At 35.4% G+C, this 24,240-nt stretch overlaps 2 protein-coding genes across 3 annotated transcripts; one reads left to right on the top strand and one right to left on the bottom strand.

The window, feature by feature from the left end:
* Positions 1-127: 127 nt before the first annotated feature.
* Fkbp59 (FK506-binding protein 59kD) lies at positions 128-10,679 on the bottom strand. Of its 2 annotated transcripts, none has more exons than XM_076119856.1 (7): positions 10,319-10,679; positions 9,464-9,606; positions 7,594-7,714; positions 4,824-5,216; positions 4,192-4,463; positions 3,602-3,712; positions 128-3,158 (listed from the first exon to the last, which is right to left on the bottom strand). In XM_076119856.1, exons 1-7 carry the CDS (start codon positions 10,518-10,520, stop codon positions 2,982-2,984), a joined length of 1,419 nt encoding a protein of 472 aa, XP_075975971.1. In that variant the 5' UTR covers positions 10,521-10,679; the 3' UTR covers positions 128-2,981. The 2 variants fall into 2 exon arrangements, with proteins under 2 accessions (XP_075975971.1, XP_075975972.1); XM_076119857.1 differs by having other exon boundaries at positions 3,006-3,158; positions 3,595-3,712.
* A 2,074-nt stretch (positions 10,680-12,753) lies between these two features.
* Tango10 (transport and golgi organization 10) lies at positions 12,754-24,140 on the top strand. The gene is made up of 13 exons (XM_076120066.1): positions 12,754-12,987; positions 13,777-13,917; positions 14,737-14,834; positions 15,001-15,082; positions 15,306-15,425; positions 15,842-15,978; positions 16,547-16,663; positions 17,134-17,246; positions 17,591-17,868; positions 18,375-18,488; positions 19,248-19,336; positions 19,476-19,598; positions 21,327-24,140. Exons 1-13 carry the CDS (start codon positions 12,898-12,900, stop codon positions 21,466-21,468), a joined length of 1,644 nt encoding a protein of 547 aa, XP_075976181.1. The 5' UTR covers positions 12,754-12,897; the 3' UTR covers positions 21,469-24,140.
* Positions 24,141-24,240: the final 100 nt, after the last annotated feature.

The following is a 24,240-nucleotide window of genomic DNA, read 5'->3' as shown; positions in this document are numbered from 1 at the left end:
GGTGTTTTATTCATTTATATTTCATATTTTTTATTTTTTATATTTCCCTATTCCCTTTCCTTTGTTAAACTTAAAAGAATAGTGTGAAAAAAGAAATACAGTACAGTAGATAAATGATACACAAAAGTGCTCTTTAACAGTTTAATAAGTAAATTCATTCGTATAACTAAATACAGTAACCGATGTACTACAAATAAACCCGCTCTTATTCAAACAAAATACGCTAAAATTACATCGTACACTGATGACGGTATCAAATGGGCGGGACCTAACGAGTGCGTACACTCGACACGTTAGTTCTAACGAAAACATTAAGTTGCCGTATTATTATGATGTTTGGTAACACCCTTACATTACTACTTGTAATGTTAGCTCAGTTTTATTTCTAATGCAATTCATTTTATGCATAAAGCCTCGCATTCACCTTAAATATCGGTTTAGCAACAGTTTTTCAATGTTGTTGATGAACGGCGAGAATTTTGCTGCAAACTTTGCTTACACAATGCTGTAATCAACTCTGCAACACACAGTGTTGCCAGCAAACATGTATACGGCAACTGCGCAACACGTTGATTCAACTTTGTTTCTAAACAAATGTTTACTATAAATACGAGGCTTAAACTTCGAGACTACTTGCCATCGGTTGGGCAATAAGCTACAAGTAGAGACTGCAAACAGACTATTGATTAGAATGTTCTCTAAACGACATACTGTTGCTGACAGATGGTTATAGTCGTAAAACAACATTCGCGAAAAACTGAGCGTCATTACAAATAGCAGCACATAAACCTAATATAATAACGAGTGGACACACAGCCTATGTATAGCAAATATACACACAATAGAGAGGAATGATTTAGTCTAATTATACAATGATTAAAAAGAACACTAGATTCCACAGTGATGGTGCGTAAATACATAATGAATTGACTAAACTATTACAGTGAAGGAGATCTGTTTTATAACGACTGCTTAGCTTAAATTCTTTTTCAGAGTACTTGCTCGAATTTGTACTTGTTGATCAGAGAAGTAAATGGATGTAAATAATTTTGTTAAAAAGTCTTTACTTGTGATTTAAGAAAAACACAATATTCAAAAGAGGGTAGATCGAAATTATATAGTCAAGAATATTTTTCAGACTGTATTAGCTTATTTTCATTGCTTAACTCTTTGGTTAATTCGAGATTGTCTTCTACCTCCTGATCAACTTTTCTGGAAGTTTCGAGCAGGTACCTTATAACCTTGTACATAAGGTGACATCAACAAGGCAACGTATCGGTGGATGCTTACATAAAGCTTCAATATCATGTATAATTTATATTATGAACACAGTAACCAACATCAATATCACAACATGCTTTTTCGTCGTGCCGCCTTTGGAATTGCAGGGGTCGAAACAGGTCAGTAAAGTCAGTAAAAGTCAGTATTTTTGGGCCTGGTCAGTAAAAGTCAGTATTTTCGAAAATCGGTCAGTATTGTCAGTATTTTTCCAAATTCAATATTCTTTTTGGTTTTATCTGCTGTTGGCCAATCTTACATTCCCGATTTGTCCAGTGATGATATCTGAGGGTTGCTTTGGATGCTCTGTATATGTGGATGATATACGTATACATATTATATTGAAGCATCCTATGACCTCAGAAAATTGCATCTTTTTGAAATAAATATTTTTGGAGTGAAAACTTCTTTAGCGGCGTTGCGCACTTTTTTGGAATGGGTAAAAACTTCTCAACTCGCGTCAAGACACGTGACATCATCGAAAATTCGTAAGACCTAATCGAAAATTCGTAAGACCTGATCGAAAATTCGTAAGATTTCATCGAAAATTCGTAAGACCTGATCGAATATTCGTAAGATTTCATCGAAAATTCGTAAGACCTGATCGAATATTCGTAAGATTTCATCGAAAATTCGTAAGACCTGATCGAATATTCGTAAGATTTCATCGAAAATTCGTAAGACCTGATCGAATATTCGTAAGATTTCATCGAAAATTCGTAAGACCTGATCGAATATTCGTAAGATTTCATCGAAAATTCGTAAGACCTGATCGAATATTCGTAAGATTTCATCGAAAATTCGTAAGACCTCATCGAAAATTCGTAAGACCTCATCGAAAATTCGTAAGACCTCAGGGTCTTTAGGGTTTTTTTGTGTTTTTTGTGTTTTTTGGAGTCTATTGGACATTTAACACAATAAAAAGGCGGTGCCGGTTTGCTATGGGGATGGTGGAGGCCAATAACTGAAAATAAGCTTTATATTTCACACCATTCACCCAAAAAACGGTTTAGAAATGGTCAGTATTTGGTCAGTATTTTTGAATTTTTGGTCAGTAAAATCAGTATTTTCGATCATGGAACTTGTTTCGGCCCCTGGAATTGAGAAAAATGTGCAGAAATCCATTTTCTTTTACCACCCTTTTTTTGGAAAAAAAAATTGCAACCAATTCATATATTACTCAATAAACAAATGGCTTATAAAATCATACAAGTATCACACAAAAGAGCGTGCTTTAGGCACAACTTAACTAACGAAAGCATAACAATTTATTTGAAGTCAGATGTTAAACTCATTCATTTCATTCGTCATAACATTGACAGACATAGCCGATAACTGACATGTGTCTTAGTTAATTTGTCGCAATTTTGACAGTCATAACTAAGCAATGTTTTTTTTTTGTTGTTGAATTCAGTCAATAAAAATAGAACAAATTACAAATACTCACATTATTTCGACTGCTAAGCAAACATTTTGAAACAAAAGTCCCGATAAGTACTTTTCGAGAAATCGGTTCAACTGTCGAAACTATTTCACTTAATTCTGACTCATGACTGTCAAAAGCTGCGATAAAGTAGTTCTAAATACACATTGTATATTTGAACGAGAAATGCATAAGACAATAATATATATAATTCCTAAAAACACGCAACAAAATAGTAACATTCAAAGAAGATTACGTAAGCATCCGTTAGTAATGGCGTCTACATATTCTTGAACTGTCCCTCCTTGTCCAGCATGAGGATGTTAGGGTTCTCCTTCTCGAACTCCGTGGGTTTCCTGTCACGTTGCTCGTCGGTCCACTCGCCCTCCCCTGCCCCCCACTCGCCTACCTTTTCACCGATCACGTCCACTTCGTTCTTAGCTCTTATTTTCTCCATCTGTAAAGAACAAGTGAGTTAGGGAGGGAATTTGGTGAGATGTGGGTAAGTGTGTAGATTTGTGAGATTGTGTCTCTATTATTTGTGGGATAGTATACATTTCTTTAAATGAACTTTTACTGTAGGTATACTTTCGGCTATAAGTTAGCTGTATGTCAAGTCTAGTGAAATACTCAGCATTAGGAAATTTAGCCTAAGGTAAATAAAGTAAGACCATACTAAGACAATTCTATACTTTGCTACGGTCCAAAAGCTATAGACAAGTTGAAGCTACACAAATTCACTTTCTTTTATTTCGGTATTGTCTTCCTGTTTACAAAAACGATGGGCCAAGATAAGAACCCGAAATTCTTTGGTCCAAATCTATTAAAACTTTAATATGAATAAGTATATTGTGGTGTGTACATGTTGTCTGTGTATAAAACATGTTTCGAACCTGTTACCTCCGTGTCGTGTTTGGCGAACTTGTCGAACATGTTGGCGTACATCTGCTTCTCCTTCTGCTTCTGTTTGCGGATTGTCGCTTTGCACACTATTATTTGGTTGGCGGCCGCCTGTTAAGCATGAGGAAGTTGTTAGTAATGTGAAAAGGCAAAAAAAACAATTTTGAGAAAACTATATCGGGATATACATATTTATACTAGCTTTTACCCGCGACTTCGTCCGCCACCCGAATTTTCCCAGGGAAATGTGTCATTTTCCTGGGGTAAAAAGTAGCCTATGTCCTTTCTCGGGTATCAAAATATCTCCATACCAAATTTCATGCAAATTGGTTCAGTAGTTTTGGCGTAATTGAGTAACAAACAGACAGACAGAGTTACTTTCGCATTTATAATATTAGTATAGATGAATAATGTTGGCACTTGCAAGATGTAGTAATGAAACAGATAATAGACGTTCTTAAAAGCTAGACAGGCCTGATAAGTGATGTCAGTTCGTCAACATCAGCTTGGCAGCTTAAGTAGCTTTACTCAACAAATTTTAAGATAACGCCTATTTAATGATAATATTCACACTCTATATTTATTCTCACCTTATTCTGGGGCTCAATTTCTAGAACCTTCTCAAAGTCTTTGAGCGCCTCCTCGGCCTCTCCAAGTCCTAACAGAGCTTGTCCTTGTCTGAACAGACCTTTGACGTTCTTCTCGTCAAACTTGAGGGCTTTGGTCGCGTGGTCCTTGGCCTCGAAGTAGTGTACGGGAGTGACCTTCAAGTACACCAGGGAAAGGTTCAAGTGCGCTGATTGCACCAGCTCTTTGGCTTGCGCTTGGTTCTCTTCTGATTCTGTTGAGTCTTCTGTCATACCTAGAAAAATTAAACGAGATTTTAGGAATTTCTTTATGGGACTAGACTGAACTCTGTGCCTTTTTATGTCTATCTTCTGATCTAAATGAGAGGGTAGACCTAAAATGGACTACAATCGAATGTTGGGCCTTCACCGAGGAGCATGTTAATGAGCACGTAAATAATTTGAAATCTTTTTTCATTTTTTTTACAATTATTTGTGGATCGCACAAATAATTGTTCCGTGTGGGAATCGAACCCACGACCTCCCAACGCAATGGTAGCGGCGTGGCGACCTTAACCACTGCGCCACAGAGGCAGTCAAAATTAAAGCTTAAAGAATTAAGTCTCTAGTTTCTACTTGAAATGAATAATACTTACTATCAACCATAGACACGACTCTCTTGTACATCTTAATAGCCAGCTGGAACTTGCTAGCCTTGAAGTAATTAGTGCCCTTCTCTTTGAACATTTTGGCTTGTTCAATCTTTTCCGAGCCATCCATCAACCAGTGCTTGGTCTTCTCAAGGTTCGTGAGCTTCACCGTGTATTCTACTTCAGCGTTTGCTGGTACTCCCAGTTCAGCATTACCTTCAGCTTTGAAGGCATATCTTGGCTGTAGAGTAATCCTTGATTTCTCGTCCTTGACGAATTTCTCAAGGGCTCGCTCAATACCTTCACATACATTGTGCTCGCTCCCCTCTCCGAGCGGGAATGTGACCGTTCTTGTGTCGAAAACTTTGCCGTCTGGTAGCAATCTGCCTTCGAGTTCAACTGGAAATTGAAATGGTTGTTAATAATGGCGTTATGATGAATTTGATTTTGAACAGACATAAATAAAATCACGGCCATTGCAACGGCAGGTAGATAGAAAACGAAACGCTGACGTGCCTTGCTAAGATACTCATTTCTATTGCTACCTAAAAGCTAAACATTCTTAAATTTACTCATGTATGACCGCCGATTACGAGTACTACACACTTTTTAAAGATCGTCGCCAATATGATCTGGGTATGTCTTCCTTCAAATAATGACGGACTAATTTATAGTTTATTCATACAATCATTCAGCTAACAAATTAACAAAATCTAATAAAGAACAAAATAGAACATTAATGATAAAGTAAATACTTGAAGGTTTCCCAGTATCATGCATGTTAGGTATTGAATGGTCAATGACCTAATGGCCATGGATAGACGATCGATATCCGCAGTTGTTACAAAATAGATTTGAACTATTTACACTAGAGTTTATTCAATTTCGTCACAAAGGCGTGTTTCATTGTGCTAGGTACTATGCCGATACCACTGCATTGGGTGTCGTGGGTTCGATTCTTATACAGAACAAAAAGAAACAAAAAGAAATTGATCGATTAAGTTTGTGTACCTTTTTGTTTTCTATTTTTCAGTTATTCGTATTAGAAAAACTACAATTTTACTCTTATAATCGCCTACAAAAGCAATCTATCGATAAATTATTTCAGTCTTAGTAAAAAGCAAGTAGTTAAGAAAAAAATGCACTACCTATTAAGTAAATACATGCAACTTAGACATGCATACATACATAAAATCATGCCCTTTTCCCATAGCAGTAGGCAATATCAAAGAAATAAAGACTACCTAAAATTGCATTTAAATACAAATAAAATAATTTCTTGTTTACGTCTAACTAGCGATTCTAAACGAAGGCCATAATGGATAACAAGCACCGCGACCGTGCACCGGCGGCGATAACATCACCTATTACTGTATAACTGCATAGAGACATCGTAAACTATAGCGTAGCGATGCTTATATTGATTTACTATTTATAATATGCACTGATTTACTATTTTACAAATAGGATCGGTGCAACTTACATACATGCTTATGAATAAAAAGTTCATCCATACTAATATTATAAATGCGAAAGTAACTGTCTGCTACTTAATCACGCCTAAACTACTGATCCAATTTGCATGAAATTTGGTATGGAGATATTTTGATACCCGAGAAAGGACATAGGCTATATATCGTCACGCTACGACCAAAAGGAGCAGAGTACCCGTATAAAATGTTACAAAAACGGGGAAAAATTTCACCCATTCTCTCTTATTGGACGGAAGCGAAGTTGCGCGGGTCAGCTAGTAAAAATATAATTTTGTAACCCATTACTGCCCCACTGCCTAATCAGGGTTTCCTTACGAATGCGAGTTTAGGACCTTGCATGCCGTCAAGAAAGGCGTCAAAAAAATTTTTGGCGTGAGAGGTTTATTACGATGTTTTCATTCACCATTAGAGCAAGTGATCATTATTTCTGATGCACACATACTCGTAACTTCGAAAAGGCATTGGTGTGTTGCCTCGGGTTTGAACTGCAATACTAAATGTTTTGGCACTATAAGATTATTAGGTAACCAGTTATCCTACTGAAAGGAGGTCCTCATTCCTTAATTATAATAATACAGTCTAATTACTAAAAATAACACAAGTTTTTTTCATCAATGGCCTCCCCAGCAGGCCATAAACTTGGCTCAAGAACTTAGGAATATACCCCATATACAAAGCCATGCACTGTATAAAATGACCTTTCTTTGTTTCTATAAAATGTATCATATTTCAACATTTCTCTCAACAGTTTGTGTCAAACAATGTTTGTATCATGTTACAATAGAAGGGAATTCTATTGTCTCTATGTACTTTTATAAAAGAAAGTTGTGTCAATGTACAGTACAGGTGGTTAGCCAGCTGCACTATAAAATTATAATTATCAATGTAAGCAGTGAGCATCCTTTAACATAGCCTAGTATGAATGTATGGCCACATGTAATATGTATGATATTTACGAAGATTGTGTTATGTTTGTGATGTGCCAGACTGTAATCTCTAAGTTACTCTTTATCAGGTGTTAAGACAAGTTGAATTAATAAGCATCTTTCGATACACGTACGCGCATTATTATTTCAAATTCTATTGGCGACCATTATCTGCATAGAAAGCTAGCAAATTCTGACTTCAAAAATTATCCACTCAAAACATATAGAAAAGACCTGTCTAATAAAGAAAAATAAAGAAAGGAAATGAAAGCAACAAACACATTTATTAAACAAAAAGGCTATAGCAAAGGTATAGGAATAGAGGTAGAAATACACAAAGACCGATTATCATCATACCTGTGACTAGGGAGCCGTCCTCCGGGCTTTCTGCGCCAGAGCCCTGCTCTATCACGTGACGGAGGATGCCTTTGTTCTTGCGAGGACTCAGGTCTTCCACCTTCCAGTCTATCATTTCAATCTAGAAAGAATTACATGACCTGTTTTATTTGAAACTTTTTGATTCTAGTCCCACTGTTGGGCAGGGTTCTCTTCCCAAGTAGCTACGCGATTACTAGTCCGATAGGATATCGTGACTTTTATTTAGCGAAACAAAAACTAAGTGCATTTCTTGATCTCATGAATATCATATAAACACTTGTATAATTTAAATAGTAGAGGTACATGAATATCATTGACCAATTGCATTAATTAGACCTCCTTATTGTGATATGTAATTTTATAAGGACAAAAAGGTCATATTGATGTACAGCATATTTTGAATATTGCATTGAAGATATGTAAATATTATTTGTCATATTCGATAATGATACAATTTATTATAATGTAATGGAAAAATATATACCTATTAGTCATAAGACAGACACAGACATTCTTACAGTAAAAAAAATAATTGTCAATATGTAATAATAAATAAATAAATAATAAATAAATATTATTGGACAACTCACACACGGTCATTTGATTCCAAACTAAGCAGAGCTTGTACTATGGTAACCAAATAACTGATAAACATACTTATATACTTCTAAATACATACTTATATAGATAAATTGACAACCAGGCTCAGAACAAATACTCGTGCTCATCACACAAAGATTTGTCCCGGGTAGGATTCGAACCCACCACACGCGGCGCTACGGTTGTTACGGCGAGGTGACCGCTTAAACCACTGCGCCAAACGTGCAGTTGTCGTCATGAATGTATGTATGTCATGTCATGTATGTATGTCGACGATGAAGTGCCAATGCCTCCTAACTGACATTTTGTCGATTTTTTGATTTTTAATGCGTTGGATATAAAATTGCATTTTGCGTGTACTCGTCAAGACATCTAACTATGTTGATAGTTTTGAGAGAAAATGCTAATAGAAATAGCTGCTAAGTCAATGTATGCATTCATTCAAGACCTCCTGACATTACATCCTAAATTCAAGTGTAAAAAGCTTCTAAATTACTTAACGAAATTACTATAATAAAAAAAAACTAAAAAGCTTCTAAATTACTTAACGAAAAATAAAAAGGTGACGCGTTTTTTTCTCCTCCTGTAAAATGGTGATTTTGTAGTTAAGAGGTATTGGTACTTCATTGTCGATGTGTTGATGTGAATGAAGCAAAGGCAGTTAGTAAGGATTGTACCAAGTGGTCTTCTCTGGGATCTACCTCCCCCTATGGGAAGAAGAGGTGATTTTATGTATGTTTGTAATAATCAATACATAGATTTAAAGATTTTGAAGTACATTTAGAAAGACAAAGTATCTTCCTATTATTTACTTCATTATTTTGACTATTACACTACATTTTTATCAATTTACAACAGGAACATGTCATTGTGGTTACAGTTAAACCACAGATAGAGTAACTGTTTAAACAGAGTCTAACTGATATCAACCATCAACATTCCTTCACTTGAAATTGGCTAATTTACCAAATGTAACAAAAGGACTTAGTACCTTAGAATATATTATCAAACTACAAACAGTGGTTTAAAAAATAGCCCTCTACATTTTTATATCTATTTCTTTGTGACTTTGTAGACCTTTGAGTGCAAAGAAACTTCCAGATATTTTTTTCATCATCCATACCGTTTTCCCAGAGGTCGCCTTCCTTTTTTGAGACCAGAGAACACCACCGGCAAATACATCTAGTCATATTATAACGTCGGTTAAGAGAAGTCGTTAATTACCTCAGCAATTAAGTATATAACTCACCTCAAACTGCAGTGTGGCATTAGGTGGGATGACTGGTGGACTGCCAGCAGCTCCGTATGCATACTCGGGAGCACATGTCAGTACACACACCTCTCCCTTCTTCATGGTGGCCACACCAATGTCCCATGCTTTGATCACAGATCCTGAAATATTTGGCTAGAGTGAGTATAATAAGAAACAATAAGTGGAATCCAGAATGTGTGGTAGAAGGCAAATGTTGCAAATATAATTTTTTTTTTATTTTTATTCTTTGGTGGCTTCACTGGATTATAAGATATTATACATGAAATAGAACAGAATAAAATGTGAAGTATTTATTGAAAAAGGATTAGGTATTAGGGGTAATTGTAGTGCTTGAGGGTTGTTCCAGATGGCTTGTTTTAGAAGTGATTTGAGCCCTCTAGGTCCATGGTTTGTACTTGCTAGTCTATAATATGGCTTGAGGGTAGTGAACTACTCGTCCCCCTAACACAAACATTCGTTTACAATGCGCATTTCGATTTTTCTGCAGCGAAAATAGTCACTGGAAAGGTTATTATGCAGATAAGAATGAAAAACATTTTTAAAAGGAGTGCAGTCTTATTTATGACCAACAAATGGATACAATGGAATAAATGGCATGAAATATGGACCGGAAATTAATGGTAATGACTTGCAATATTCTCTCAGGGTTACCGGCGCATTTTGGTTGCACATAAATTATTAATGACTTGAACCTAAAATCAAAGCGGGACCCTGATGTTTCGACGCATTATCATTAAAATATTACATTTGTGTCACCAGTCAATTTTGTACAACGAATAAGGGTCTAATATTCCAATAATTTAAACGAAACCTTAAAAAATTGTAACTGACCTTTGCCTAAATTAAATTCAAAGGGTTCGTTTCTGTCTCTGCTAGAATCGAACTTGGTGCCGTCTAGAAGTGTTCCAGTGTAGTGCACGCTGACTGAACATCCTACATTCGGAGTATCAGTGCCTGTTCCTTCTTTGATGATCCTCTTCAATACACCACGATCTCCTGCCTTTGAGATGTCTACGCCTTCGTCGACAGTCATGTTTGCCAATTATATTTGTTCGAAGATAAAGGAGAAACAGAAATCACACACAAGCTCTTCCGAAAATCGTTTAAATTTATCAGAAACTCGAAAACCGATGAGTTGCGCGCCGCCGGTCAATCTCGAACAAATTAAGCAAATGCACAGATTATACACGCGGTAGCGTGGTTATGGAATTTTCTAGACAGGCTGTATTTAGTAAGGTTGCCACATGTGTGTTGATTCATTTGATTAATTACAAATAAAATTAAATATACCTATTATATGTTTGAAACATTTAATCCTATTACATTAAATATATTCGATGAGAATAGTTGTATCATTATTATTTAAATAATTATATTGATAAGACTAAGATAGTTAGGGTCTGTCTTAGACTCTGTAGACTTTAAGTTTAGGAGTAAGGGCAATATCTTGCCTAAAATTATTTTATGAATTTACTGCAATATCAGTAGGTACTAATTACTGCTATTAAAAAAATGTGTGTTTCTTTATGATGAATATAGAAAATTCTATTATCCAACCTTGTCTTTAGCACATTTTTTTTAAGTGTCTTATTCTAACTCAGGATCCCTGTTATATCCTAAGTTTAGATGGTTTTGAGTTTTTGACCAATATACCATAGGTTATTTGTATTAAGTTGGAAGTTACATTGCATAAACCACACCATATACTATCATACATGTTTTATATAATTTTTGGGGCTGTAATATTAAGAATCTATAAGATAAAGGGGTCTCAGAAAACAGCAAAATAAAAAACAGTAGCTTCATTTGATATTTACAACAATCGTTTTATTATTAAGATTTCAGTCTTCAGAAGTTCCATTAACTGATATAATTAAGTATTTTAGTACACAAGAATGACTTGAAAATTTTTAAACATACAATCATGACTATCTAAACATCCTTTTTGTATTGTTTTTTTTACAAATATGTACACCTGAATAAATATACAAGCAACTTAATATCACGCAATAACTGGCAGCATATTTAAATTAATAAATAAAAAATGATGCTTTCAAGCTTCACAAAAGTTTAAAATAAGACTTTTACATCTTCATTGAATTAGCTACAACCTACTAACAATTTAGTGGCATTTATTAGGGCATTTTGTGACATAAAATCTAGCTAATTTTGCACCCATCTGTGATACAAGTTTTTTATTTGGATCATTAAGGAATTCGTCTGAGCCATCACAGCAGTCACATACACCGTCATTGACTTGACCTGACGGTACACTGAGGAATGATATAGGCTTGTTTCCCAGCTGTGTATCACAATAAAATGTTCCATTCACACATGCGTTAGTACTAGGTTCATCTGATCCATCTTCACAGTCACAGTAGTCATCATTTACTTGATCAAATGGTATCCTTTGGTCTATTTTTAAACACTTAAATTCATTATTAATGTCTGGTCTATACTTCGACATATACATTTTTAATACACCACGAATTACACCATCATTGTTTATAAATTTATCAGATTCTGATCGCACAACATGCCTTTCTGTCATTCTCTTCAGCTCCTCGATCTCTTGATGATCCATGACCGGAATAACCCTCATGTTATTCCCTGTTTCCGACGTTATCGTCAAGAAAAAATACAATTGATACAATATAAAACATATGACCATACAGAGTGTGAGTATAATGATGTTCTTTTTCTTTTTCAACCCCATCGTTACGTGTTAATCAGATGTCCAACGTGTATGATGATATGAACAGAAATTTGTCTGTAAATGCAAAATAATAAATAAACACCGAGTTAGCACTATTATTTACTATCTTACGAACTAAATTGAATGTACCCGATTACAAGCATTAAGATTATTTACGCTATCTCTTTCTTATTTCGTTTATATGAGTGACAAATATATAAAATTTATGTTAAAAAATATACATTTTTGATTTCTAACATTTCGTTAGCTCAGGTGACAAGCCAATGACGTATACGCCTCCTTACACGCAAAACAATAAACAAGTTTATACAACTATTTTTCTTTAGCATCATGGAGACTTAGGATACATGTTAAGTTCGATATATTTTTAAATTCAAATGTTAATATTAAATTCTCTGAATAATTTGTAGCAATCATTAATGAGAATAAAGTCGGTAAGAAAACGCGTAGCTCCAATTCAATTTTGTAAAACGGAGCACACGAAAGAGAGGAATGAGGTTACAAGAGAAAGAAAACAAAACAGCTGTCAATACGATTGCTGTCATGTCAGTCAAGTCAAATTCAAGCTGTCACTCTTGTTGTCGAAAAATAAATTGTCAAAATTGATTTTATTGACAAAGCCATAAAACATTATATTTTTTGAGAATTATTACTATCCTTTTTGTTCAATGAGTGTCTCTTAAGCATTACAGCAATGGATTTTCTGACGGTGAACGGCCAAATCTCGTTGTCCTTAGACAAGAAGGATAAGGGCGAGGAGCCCGAGGCGAATGATGATCTCGAGGTAAGAGTTGTCAATCATATTGCTTTACTAATGAACATTTTGACTCCCATAAGTCCTCTTCAAGGCTACTCCTTGCGCTCAAGTGGTTTCTATATTATTATTATTGCAATACTCGCGTAAACAGATGTTACTGTTGAAATAATAATGACAACAGTATGTTTTGTAGTATTATTCATCACCAATATCTATGCCATGACTCAATTACAAAGTTCTACTTGGACACCAACATAGAAAATTTCAAAACTAGGTACATTAATTATGATTAATTTGTACACTCCAGTCATAATCAATAATAATGTTTATTTCAACAACAACAACATCAGTGTCCAGATAAGCATATTGAGGGCTTAATGTATGGCTGTCTACTAAACCTTAATAATAGCAAACTTGCGTTGCATAAGATAAAATCTAAAGCACTGTTCTTACTTACTGCAGTCTCCACCCTATACAAAATTAGAGCTATTAGCTGAATTTTAAAACAATACTCAATTCTAAGAAACACTTAAGTTACTTTTACATTGATCTGTACTGTATTGTAGCAATAGAAATAATTTTCCGTGTTACTTAAAATTTTGTGTTGTTTGAGTATTACTGTACCTATTACTTACTACATATTATAAGTGATCACTAGTATACAAACATATTTCATAAGAATACTTTCTCCTTCAAACATGACAATTCTTCTTCTTATTGTATGGTTAGTGGTCAATTGTATGGTAGTGTTAAAGTTATTCAAGCCACTTGGAATAACAATGATAGGTACACTATAAAATATGATTTATCTTCCAGGTGGACAATTCAAAGAGTGTGTTGCTAAAGATAGCGACACTATATGCTGAACAGTTGATGAGTGATCTAACACTAGAAGTGGGAGGACGAGGGTATCCAGCTCACAGGCTAATACTATGTGCTAGTAGTGAAGTGTTTCAGGTAAATTCATTGATTATTAACTAGACTTTACAGCATAGAAGTGCATGATTGTTTGAAATCAACAACTGAAAGAATTGAAATTATAGTCTTTGAATTTAGTAAAGGGCCTTCACATGCACAATTTATGTAGATTATAATTAATAATTTTGTGTGTTTCAAATTTATATTACAAAGGATACTATTTACGTAAGGATGTTTTTTTCCACAAACAAAGGCATATGCACAATAAATATCTCAAATAATGGGTCTCAGTACCTACATCAAAATTATTTTATACATGCCCAATGTGTTCTGGCAGATAGCCAATCAACAAAATAAAAGTCAACCTCAATATTAATGATTGACTGGCAAATATTTTTATTTCTGCATGAGTTATTACTGTAGTTTAGCAACTGCATTATACTAATGAAAAAGAGCGAGTGAGCCAAAAACAACAAATTTAATGTAACCTCATTATAATACTGTTCTTGGCAAGAATCATCATAAAATACGAACATTGTCATATTTAGGGGTACCAGTAAAGGCAATGCTTAAAATCACCACAAAGCCACTTGTGCATAACTCATTTAAACTAATGAGACCAGATAGGAAGCTTAGATTCATAAGTAATCCTAATGAACTAATTCTTAAAAATGGTTATGCCACTCCATGTCAAATACTGGTATTCAGCTGCATTCGGTAAGACTGGAAGCCCACTCTAACTTACATGGAAGTAAGGATAGGCTTCTTGATTGTTGCGCCGCTTTTTGTAGCTTCGGCAGCCGTCATGATCATATACAAATCCACAGACAAAATTTATTCTATTTCATTTATTTATAGGTAATGTTAATGAATCGTGAGTGGAGCGAGTGGCGGGAAAGTCGCATCGTGTTGCAAGAGACGCCTATTGCCGCTGATGTCTTCCCACATTTTATCAAGTATGTTCACTTCATTCAAATCTAATATCTAAAGCTATATGACCCTTTAAAAATATATTCTCATAATTAGATTTAAATTTTAGAAATCTGGATTATATTTTCTACCTACAATGTCTGTTTATATTATTTTTTAAAGTATGTGAATTATAATAATTTATTGTTTCAGATATTTTTACACTGGTCACATAAAGATATCATATCAAACAGTGTTGCCAGTGTTATCTCTTGCTGATAAATACAATGTTAGGGCAAGTATTCACAATTTCGTTCAATTACTAAGGTTTTTAGGTAAAACACTACATAAAATTTAAATTATTTTTTTTCTTATTGAATATGACGTGATTAGTCGTCCAGTTATTATGTGATGAGCACAGTTCTTGAGTGCAAGTAGTGGGCTACTTGCACTCAAGAACACTAGAATCAGTGCTAAAAGTTCTAAAGATTTAATGTTATATTCATCTGTTTCCACAGGACCTAGTCAGTTTATGTCTAACATACATGACGCAACACATAGCCCAGGCAGCTAAGAGAGGGTTCCTTACTTCTTGGATGCAGTACACCATGGCTTGTGGACATAATGACGTTGCCAGGGTTAGTATTCTTAACTACAATGCGTATTACATCTTATGAGGTTCAATAGAATCCTATAACTATCGAAATATATTGTGTCGTAATTCAATTAATTATTTAGTTAAAGAATAAGACAGTACAACGAAAATACTGCCTTTTTCTTTGACTAAATATTTTGGTCAATAACTGTTTGTTTTGACATAACCGATTGTCGTTATAATGACAATAGTAGAGATTTATGAAATATTTATAAAACTGTAAATCAGTCTATATTTATATTTTGTAGTATGTGTTGCTAGTATAAAATAATTCGAACTTAAAAAATAATAACCAAATTGTATTATATCGTGATTAATAATTACGCTTATCGTATTTAATTATTGATTTTACTTTTCAAAACTTTTAAAAATTAGTAATAAATTTGTGTTCGTTGCTAGGCATGTCAGAACTTCGTCAAGTGGAATCTGGAGTGGGTGTGGACAGACGTGGACCTGGCCGAGCTGGAGGGAGAGACGCTGGTGCAGCTGCTGCAGCAGAGCGACCTCGTGCTGCATAACGAGATGAGCTTGTACCAGTGAGTTACTGGATATCGTAAAACCAAATCATTTATTCACTTAGGTCAAATGCTGACACTTATGATAGTCAATGATACAGAGAGTGAATCTACCGCCAGTTCGGAAGGTAAGGCCAATGAGAAGAGCTGCCAACAAACTCCTGGCCACTTTTTTTAATCGCGAAATGGTTTTAACAATATTTGTATTAGGTATAAATCATTGATGATGTAAGGAGCTGCTACCAACACTACCGAACACACATTGGACACACACAATCCATTACCACTTGTCCAGACTTTCAACTCGGAAATGGAACTCTGTATCGTCGTGAAACATAGTCCTATTTTTGCACAGTATAAATTGCCATAAAGGATTTTTTTATATGGTACAATATTCCGGTCTGTTCAGGGTTTATATCTATCTATCTATTTAATCAGCCCGTATCCTCCCACTGTTAAGTATAGGCCTCCCCCTCAGCACGCCACTTTATACGGTTTACATGTCATTGTGTAGCGCAATTTTATTTAAATCTTGTATAGTTAATTAGTTATAGAGGGGTATATTAATGAGCTATATTTTGTCCCGCAGGTTAGTATCGAGGTGGTTAAAGCTTCAAAAACAGAGGTTGAGCGCCAGTGATCTATCGGAGGCGGAGAGTAAGGCGCACTTCGATTCACTCGTCGCCGCAGTCTTCTCACATGTCAGGTATACACACCTATGATAAGCTGAATAATACACAGTAAGACTTGCTACCTATTCGGGCCGGCACGTTCGGTTCGCCAATATTTATCGAACAGAAATCGACTCGAAGAAATTACTACACTTTTTCAGCGTGTGCCGATCGGGCTAGTCATTCGGCTCAAAAAATCCCTCGATTTTGACTTATACCGATCGGGTAGTTATTCGGGTTCGATTGTCACTATCTGGTTATTATTTGGGCGCGGCGATGTCGAGCGGCATTTTACCGAAATATTAATTTACATTACATGTATGCCATTTTACCGAACGGCTGGGCCGATTCATGGCGACTCAAATATACATGTGCGTAGCAAGCCTTACGTATATGTACTATATTTTTAACCACCATTTACCATTTCGTTACCCAAAACAAATACACCGTTTATTTATATTATGATTATATTTTAAATTACGAATATCTTGTATTTTATTATCAGGTTTCCAATGATGTGTCCGAACCAGTTAGCCAATCTTCTTCTCTGTCCACTGACACAAGAACACAAGGACTTTTTCATGGAACGTATGGCGATTGCTATGAGCTACCAGTCAGGTAAATATCGAAAATATTTGTACCTATACTAAAAAAAATTAGGTAGCACATAGGCACCTTATAAAAATGTGGAATTATTGAATTACCTGGACAAATATTTGCTTGATGGGCATGGCTAACTGTTTTGACTTTAAATGTAACTTTATGTACATAGTATGTGGTCATCAGTTGTCTGGTTACAATTTGACCAGTTTTCTTAGTTTGGAGTTAGATGAGAGACTATGTTTAAATTATTCGACGATGTTTTATTCAATAAAAAATTACAATTTGACGATCATAAGTATTATTACTTACTAATACAGTATACCTAAATTTAAAGACCGTTTTGTTGTATTTACTCGCAGGTCAGTACGAGCGCGTAGCAGAAGTCCAGCAGACAGAAGCGGGTCGCATGCTGTTCACGCCCCGCATCTACACGGAGGACACGTGGGGCTCGGTGCTGGCCATCGACAACTTCCACAACCTGCCGTGCTACCACACGCGGACCTTCATCTTCTCCACGCGGCCGTCCATCGCCGACGTGGCGCCGCAGGACAAGCTGACGGAGTGGACCGTGGACCTGTACCCCAAGGGGGTCTGGTTCCAGAAGAGCTTGCTGATTGTGTGGGCCGGCACTTATGATGTGAGTATTTGTGATAAGTGGGTTTTGTGTGAAAGGGTGTGGATTTGATATTTATAGGTGTGCAAATGTGCTCATAATGCAGACTTTCGAGTAGGTTTAAGAACAATTTTTTATGTGTAATGTTCTTAAATTTAAAGATCTATAAAACTAGACCTGCTAGAAATTGATTATGGTTAGTCCATAAAACAGTCTTATTTAAGGGTCAAATGCAGTTTTCATAATGACATAATATTTTATTTCCCTGAATTATTTTAGTGAAATCGATTGATACCAGACAAAACATCTCTTAATGAAATGTCAAAAAACATTTTAGTATAGAAATATAGTGTAGGATATCACGATACATATATGATACAATGTTTCAAACTGTCTTAATTGCAATTTTAACATTATTTACAAAAAAAACAACGTAGACTGCCATTTTAGACGAACCTTTTACGTGTACAAGTTTAATAAATTTTCGTTAACCCAGTCATGAAATCAATTGTATGTATTCCTGTGACAAGGTGCCGGAGGTGGTCCTGCGTACGGTGCGTATCTCGATCACGTGTCAGAACTGTCCCGACATCGACGAGGACGAGTACCCCGACCCCATGCTCGAGCCTGACGTACGGGTTAAGGTAAGCAGCACCAAAATATAATAATAACGTCTATTTAAAACAAGCGGACTAGCCCGATTTCATCCTAGTATAGTACAACTTTATCCCGCTCCCGTGGGAATTTTAATCCTATCGATCCCATACAAACCTCACCCCGACAGTCACAAACATATTAAAAAAAGAATTCGGTGATTTATTTTTATTTATATAGACAATTCAGTGCTTTATTAATCGTTATAAAATGGTTGTTGTTTTTACAAAATGTTTTTTTCTGTTATTGAGATTCCAAAAAGCAATAATTATTTTTTTAATGTTATATTTTTGGTCCAGTCATTTGGTGAAAGAAAAAGGGGTTACCTGGAAAGTTTTCCGGGAGTTTTGAAAATTGGTGAATTTATAGATTTTGCGTACGCCAAAAACTACTGATTTTATGAAAAAAAATATTAATACATAAATTGAAGGGAATTTTTTTAAATTTCTACATAAATATTTTGTTTGTAAAATGCGTCGGAAAGGAGATATTCCCCAAGAACCGTTTTTAGGCGCCATTTTTTCAAAATGGCGGCGCGAGCGGCGGGGTTACGAGGTGGGAAAGTTGAAATTCGAAAAGAGCATACTAAAATCTGTAGATTCACCAATTTTCAAAACTCCCGGAAAACTTTCCAGGTAAAATTACCAAATGACTGGACTATTTAGTGTAAGTGTATAATTTCTTTACGTTCTTCGTAGATTATGTCATACTCATACAAACAAGTGTAACGTAAATGTAACGTGTTTCAGATTGGTGTGTTAATGTGGGGAGTACAGAAAGGTGTGGAGCACGTGTCTGCCCTAGTGGAAAGAGTACATCGCTTCTCTGCGAGAAATAGGTACGTCATTATATAGTGTATTTTTATATAATGCTTGTTACATTGGCATTGTTGTGGCGTCTCCAACACTTGTTCGATAGCTACCTAAAATATCTTAAACTTTATCTCTGTATTTATATGCCATTGTGTTATATTCCAGTGTGTTAAATATCGACGGCGCCCTGGACTTCGACGAGCTGAACACTCCGCTGTATACACCATCGTCTCCCAGCAGTACACGCGCTCGCTCACCCACACCCGTGTATCAGCAACCTCTACACAAGTAATTGACTTTATTACTTTATTTTACAATCAGAATAAATAAAAACTATAGTGACGCAACGATGGTCCAAACCTAAGGCAACACAATAATGAGTTCAAATTTATATGTGTAAAAATAAAAGAACAATTTTCTTGTACTAACGGAAGAGGATAATTTGTGTGCCTGAGTTCTTTACAATAGTTCTCAAATGGATGCAAAATCTTTTACTAAAAAGTTATCATCTGCCTAGCATTTCTTCCAACTTTGTTAGAGTTGGCTTCCAACCTCACCGGATGCAGCTGAATACTAGTATTTTACACGGAGCGACTGACTATCGGACCTCCTCAATCCAGTTACCTAACACGATACCCATCGGTACGAGCGGTTACTAAAATTAAAATCTCACGCTTAGTCCATTGAAATGTTACATGAGATTTACATTTATTAGAGGACGCAATTTTATTTTTGGAACATGTAGGAGGGGTCAATAGAAGCTTAACTTGAAGTTTGTGGGGTCGCCACCCTTGTCCCCCGGCCGCCATCTTGGAAAAGGGGGTGGAAACACTTTTTTCGCTATATCTCGGAAACTATCCGTCTTACAATAAAATTGTAAAAGCATAATTTGTAGCAAATTATTTTGCCTACAAATATGTTTTATAACCCTTTGCCTTAAATTAACAATAAAAAAAGTTATAAGCAAAAAAGTGCAATTTCTTTTATAAACATTTTCTTTATTGCTCTATAACTTTTTTTAACAACAGCCGCGCGGATGGATGTTTGAGGTTAAGTCACGCTTGCCGAGTTTGTTCTGTGGATGGGTGACCATCTTACACATATCGAGTTCCTCCGTGTTTCGAAAGGCACGTTAAATTGTGGGTCCCGGCTGTCATTTTCGAAGATCTTTGACAGTCATTAACAGTACTCAGAAGCTTGAAAGTCTGACAACCAGTCTAAACGAAGGGTATCGTTTTATATCCCAGGTAACTGGGTTGTGGAGGCCGGATAGGCAGTCGCTCCATGTAAAACACTGGTATTCAGCTGCATCTGGTGAGACTGGAAGCCGACTCCATCATAGTTTGGAAAAAAGGCTAAGCTTATATGTATATATACAAAAAAATTACCTCAGACCAATCGTGTAGAGTATTTTTCGAGGAAATTTCTACCTTATAATTTTTTTCTATTGCATTTATTAGTCATTCAGTAACAGCGCTCCGAAGTAGACCGGATTCGGAAAGAAAATTTTTGTAAAAAAAAAATTAACTTTTTGCTTATAACTTCTCTAATTGTTAATTTAGGGCAAAATATTATCCAACATATTTGTAGGCAAAATAATTTGCTACAAATTATGCTTTTACAATTTTATTGTAAGACGCATAGTTTCCGAGATATAGCGAAAAAAGTGTTTCCACCCCCTTTTCCAAGATGGCGGCCGGGGGACAAGAGTGGCGACCCCACAAAGTTCACGTTAAGCTTCTACAGACCCCCCCTACATGTTCCAAAAATAAAATTGCGTCCTCTAAGAAATGCAATATTCGGCCCTCAAATTGTAACATTTCAATGGACTAGCTATGAAGTTTTCAATGCTAATTTCGTTCTGGGACCTTTGACCAATACTTGTTAACAATATTCATTTTTATGCGAACGTCGAGAAACGTCGGGTATACAATTAACTTTCTTTTGATTTTCAATCGCGTTTAAGATCTATTGCATTATAATATGATGTAAAAAATATAGACTATATTTCCACAGGCGGTGTTCAAAATGCATGGACACGTGCGAAGATCCCGAACCCATGCACTTGCTGGGCCCCAACAAGGACCAGCTTCGCATCCAGGTGGTGATCATGCCGCTCACGGACTACTGCCACGTGGCGCCCGACTGCCGCCCCTGACGCGCCCGCACACACACACACTGACACACACACTGTACATATATGTACAGCTTGTAACGTGCCCGGTACGAAGACTCTTTGAACTGATGACTTGTATAAATTATTTGTGACAATGGTTTTTTGCTTGCATAAAAAATTGTAGCTATTTTTTTTCAAGTCAAGCTTATTTTCTGCGAAGACAGATATCGCATCTTAATAGTGTTTTGTGCAGTCTTACAGTGTTGTTTGTGCCTAATTTGATTAGCGGACTAAACAAAAAGCTTGATGACGGTTTTCATTTCTAAAAAAATATTGATTCGATATTCAATTTCGAAAAGGACGCAAGTCTATGTAGTGTGGCCTGTGGATTTTTCAAAATTGCGCAATTTAAATTATGACATATGCCTAGCTCCTATCTCGTTTCAGGACAAGCCAGTTGCCCAGCAATGGGACAGTAATTTATATATTTTCGCGTGGGATTACTATGGTTCAGTGGGATTACTAAGACAGTTCGTAGGAGCGCAATTGACAATGTTTATCGAGGTCTTTCCATAAAATGTATAATTTGTCACTTAGTATTGTTCATAGTCTTCGTATCAATTGTGCACATTTGTAAATATTAATAATTAATTGTATGTTGTATTTAAGCAAATTCTCGTGTTCTGCGTTCGAGGCTATATACTTTTGTTACTATTACTTTATAGAAATATCTCTTAGTTTAAATCTTTAGTTCAACTGCCTTACTTATAAACATTGTGTAAGCTCTGATGAGTTATAGTGTTTTGTCTTTTCACATTATAGTGTTTTGTCCCTTTCAATCTATTTTGATACTGTATAGGAGTGAAAAAGACAAAACACTGTACTTAATCAGGGCTTGTACGACGTTAATTAGTTAGACAGCTTATGTATTTCTAGATTAATATGTATCAAGTAGGCGTTTGAGAAAAATATACCTACTCTTGTAATACTGATTTTGAACTTCGCCTATTTAATTTTCAACTGACCGTTTATATAAATAAATTTCTAATATATTTTGTTCTTAAAATTATTTATTTTTATTAAACGCCTGCAGTATTAATATACCTACATATAATTTGTTTGAATGTTTTTCCTCACGTTATTGTATCACTTATTTTTCTTTCATATACTTGATTGAGATCTTCCAGTAGATAGTGGAATTTATTGACTTATGTTTAAGCAATTTAGTTAACAATATAACACCCTTATAGGGATAGCTTATTCTGTGTTCTCAGCCTGTGGTCTTTATCTAAATGCCTCAATGACAAGTCGAAGTTTTAATGACTCATGACAAAAGGTTGGAAACTCCTTGTAAACAGATCTTTGACCACGAAATGTTTAATATATACATAAAATGACGCCTTTTTCCTATAGGAGAAGGCAAGTAATGTAGTACAATATAATAATTGCCTACTGCCAGACTGAAAATGTATTAGAAAATACAGGACAAACAATACTAAAATTAGTATTTTAAAGATATGTCTCTGAAAAAATTAATTGGCAGCTGTGTAAGACTATGCACCCATTTTAATGGTATGCGCAAGTTTATGGAAAATGCGCGTTTTTTTTTCAGTGACGCATTTCAATTTATGTTACCTTACATTATTATTTACATTGCGTGGATGTGTATGCACTATATTGTTACAAACTGTATAGTTTACTAAATGTTAAATTATTTCAATCACCAGTAGGTACATTTAACTGAAAGATTAAGGCTCAATTTACACCGGGACGGCAGCGTTTTCAATCTTAATTGATAATTGTAGACCTTATCAATATATACAAGAGATCAAAATCACCTGAGAAGCCCGACGAACTGTCGTTCCGGTGTTGTTTGAGGCTAACAGCCAGTTTCATAACCTCGAGGTAATTTTCATATATTCGTGTAACTGGCTGTAGTTAATAACAATGTATATGTTTATAAATAAAGTGATACCAAACTGTTTCATAAAAAGGTTGTACCTAAATTAAGACTTCGTTTCATGAGACCGGGACTTGGCTTGTGAGATTCAGTGTATCGTTGTAGTAAGTCATACCTAATAGAAGCTATTAGATAAAAACTCAAAACTAGCTGCAGTCCTGCAACTTAGTAGAGTCTTGTATGTAAGGTTTGCGACCGGCAAAGGTATATAATATTCAGAGTTTTCATCACTGACCTGCAAACTTATGTAACAGCCGGTGTGCTATTTGACAAAGCTTCTTTCTTTTGTGAAACACGAAGTATTATTTGTTATAATCTTGACAAATTGTCCATGACAAGGCTCACTATTAAGTTGTCGGACTATAGTTTCCACTATTCTCGTAACGGCCTCTAGTATTTTACTCTACGATATTTCCCCAGTTAAATCCTTCGTTAGGCTTGTAATAACTATTTAAAGTCCCGGTTTTCAAACACATCTCTGACTATATTGTGCTATTATTTCTAAATGTTTGAGCAATAACTTTGAAAAGATTATAAACCTTTCTAGCTAAGCTCAAGAGCTTTTTGTTACGAGTGTCCTCAGTGTGTCAGTCTGTAGGACAATGGATGGGAGTCGAACTAGAGACTGCTTTATCATATGTCTGATACTCTTACCATTGTGCTACTGTCCTAGACTTTGTTTTACTGTTCACCGCAGTATTGTATTATGTATGTTTTAATAAGTTGTTGTGACTTAAATATAAAATGAAAGCAATTTTGTGTGTCATTTATACCTTCTCCAAGATAACGTTTTACCAAACAGTTCATAAAAAGGAGATCCGAGATCAGTTTGTGTTTAACTGGAAAACTACATA

Source organism: Anticarsia gemmatalis, chromosome 11 (genome assembly GCF_050436995.1).
Source record: "Anticarsia gemmatalis isolate Benzon Research Colony breed Stoneville strain chromosome 11, ilAntGemm2 primary, whole genome shotgun sequence".
Classification (NCBI taxonomy): domain Eukaryota; kingdom Metazoa; phylum Arthropoda; class Insecta; order Lepidoptera; family Erebidae; genus Anticarsia; species Anticarsia gemmatalis.
Note: the sequence above shows the minus strand (reverse complement) of the source record. Positions and strands in the feature narration are given on the sequence as shown.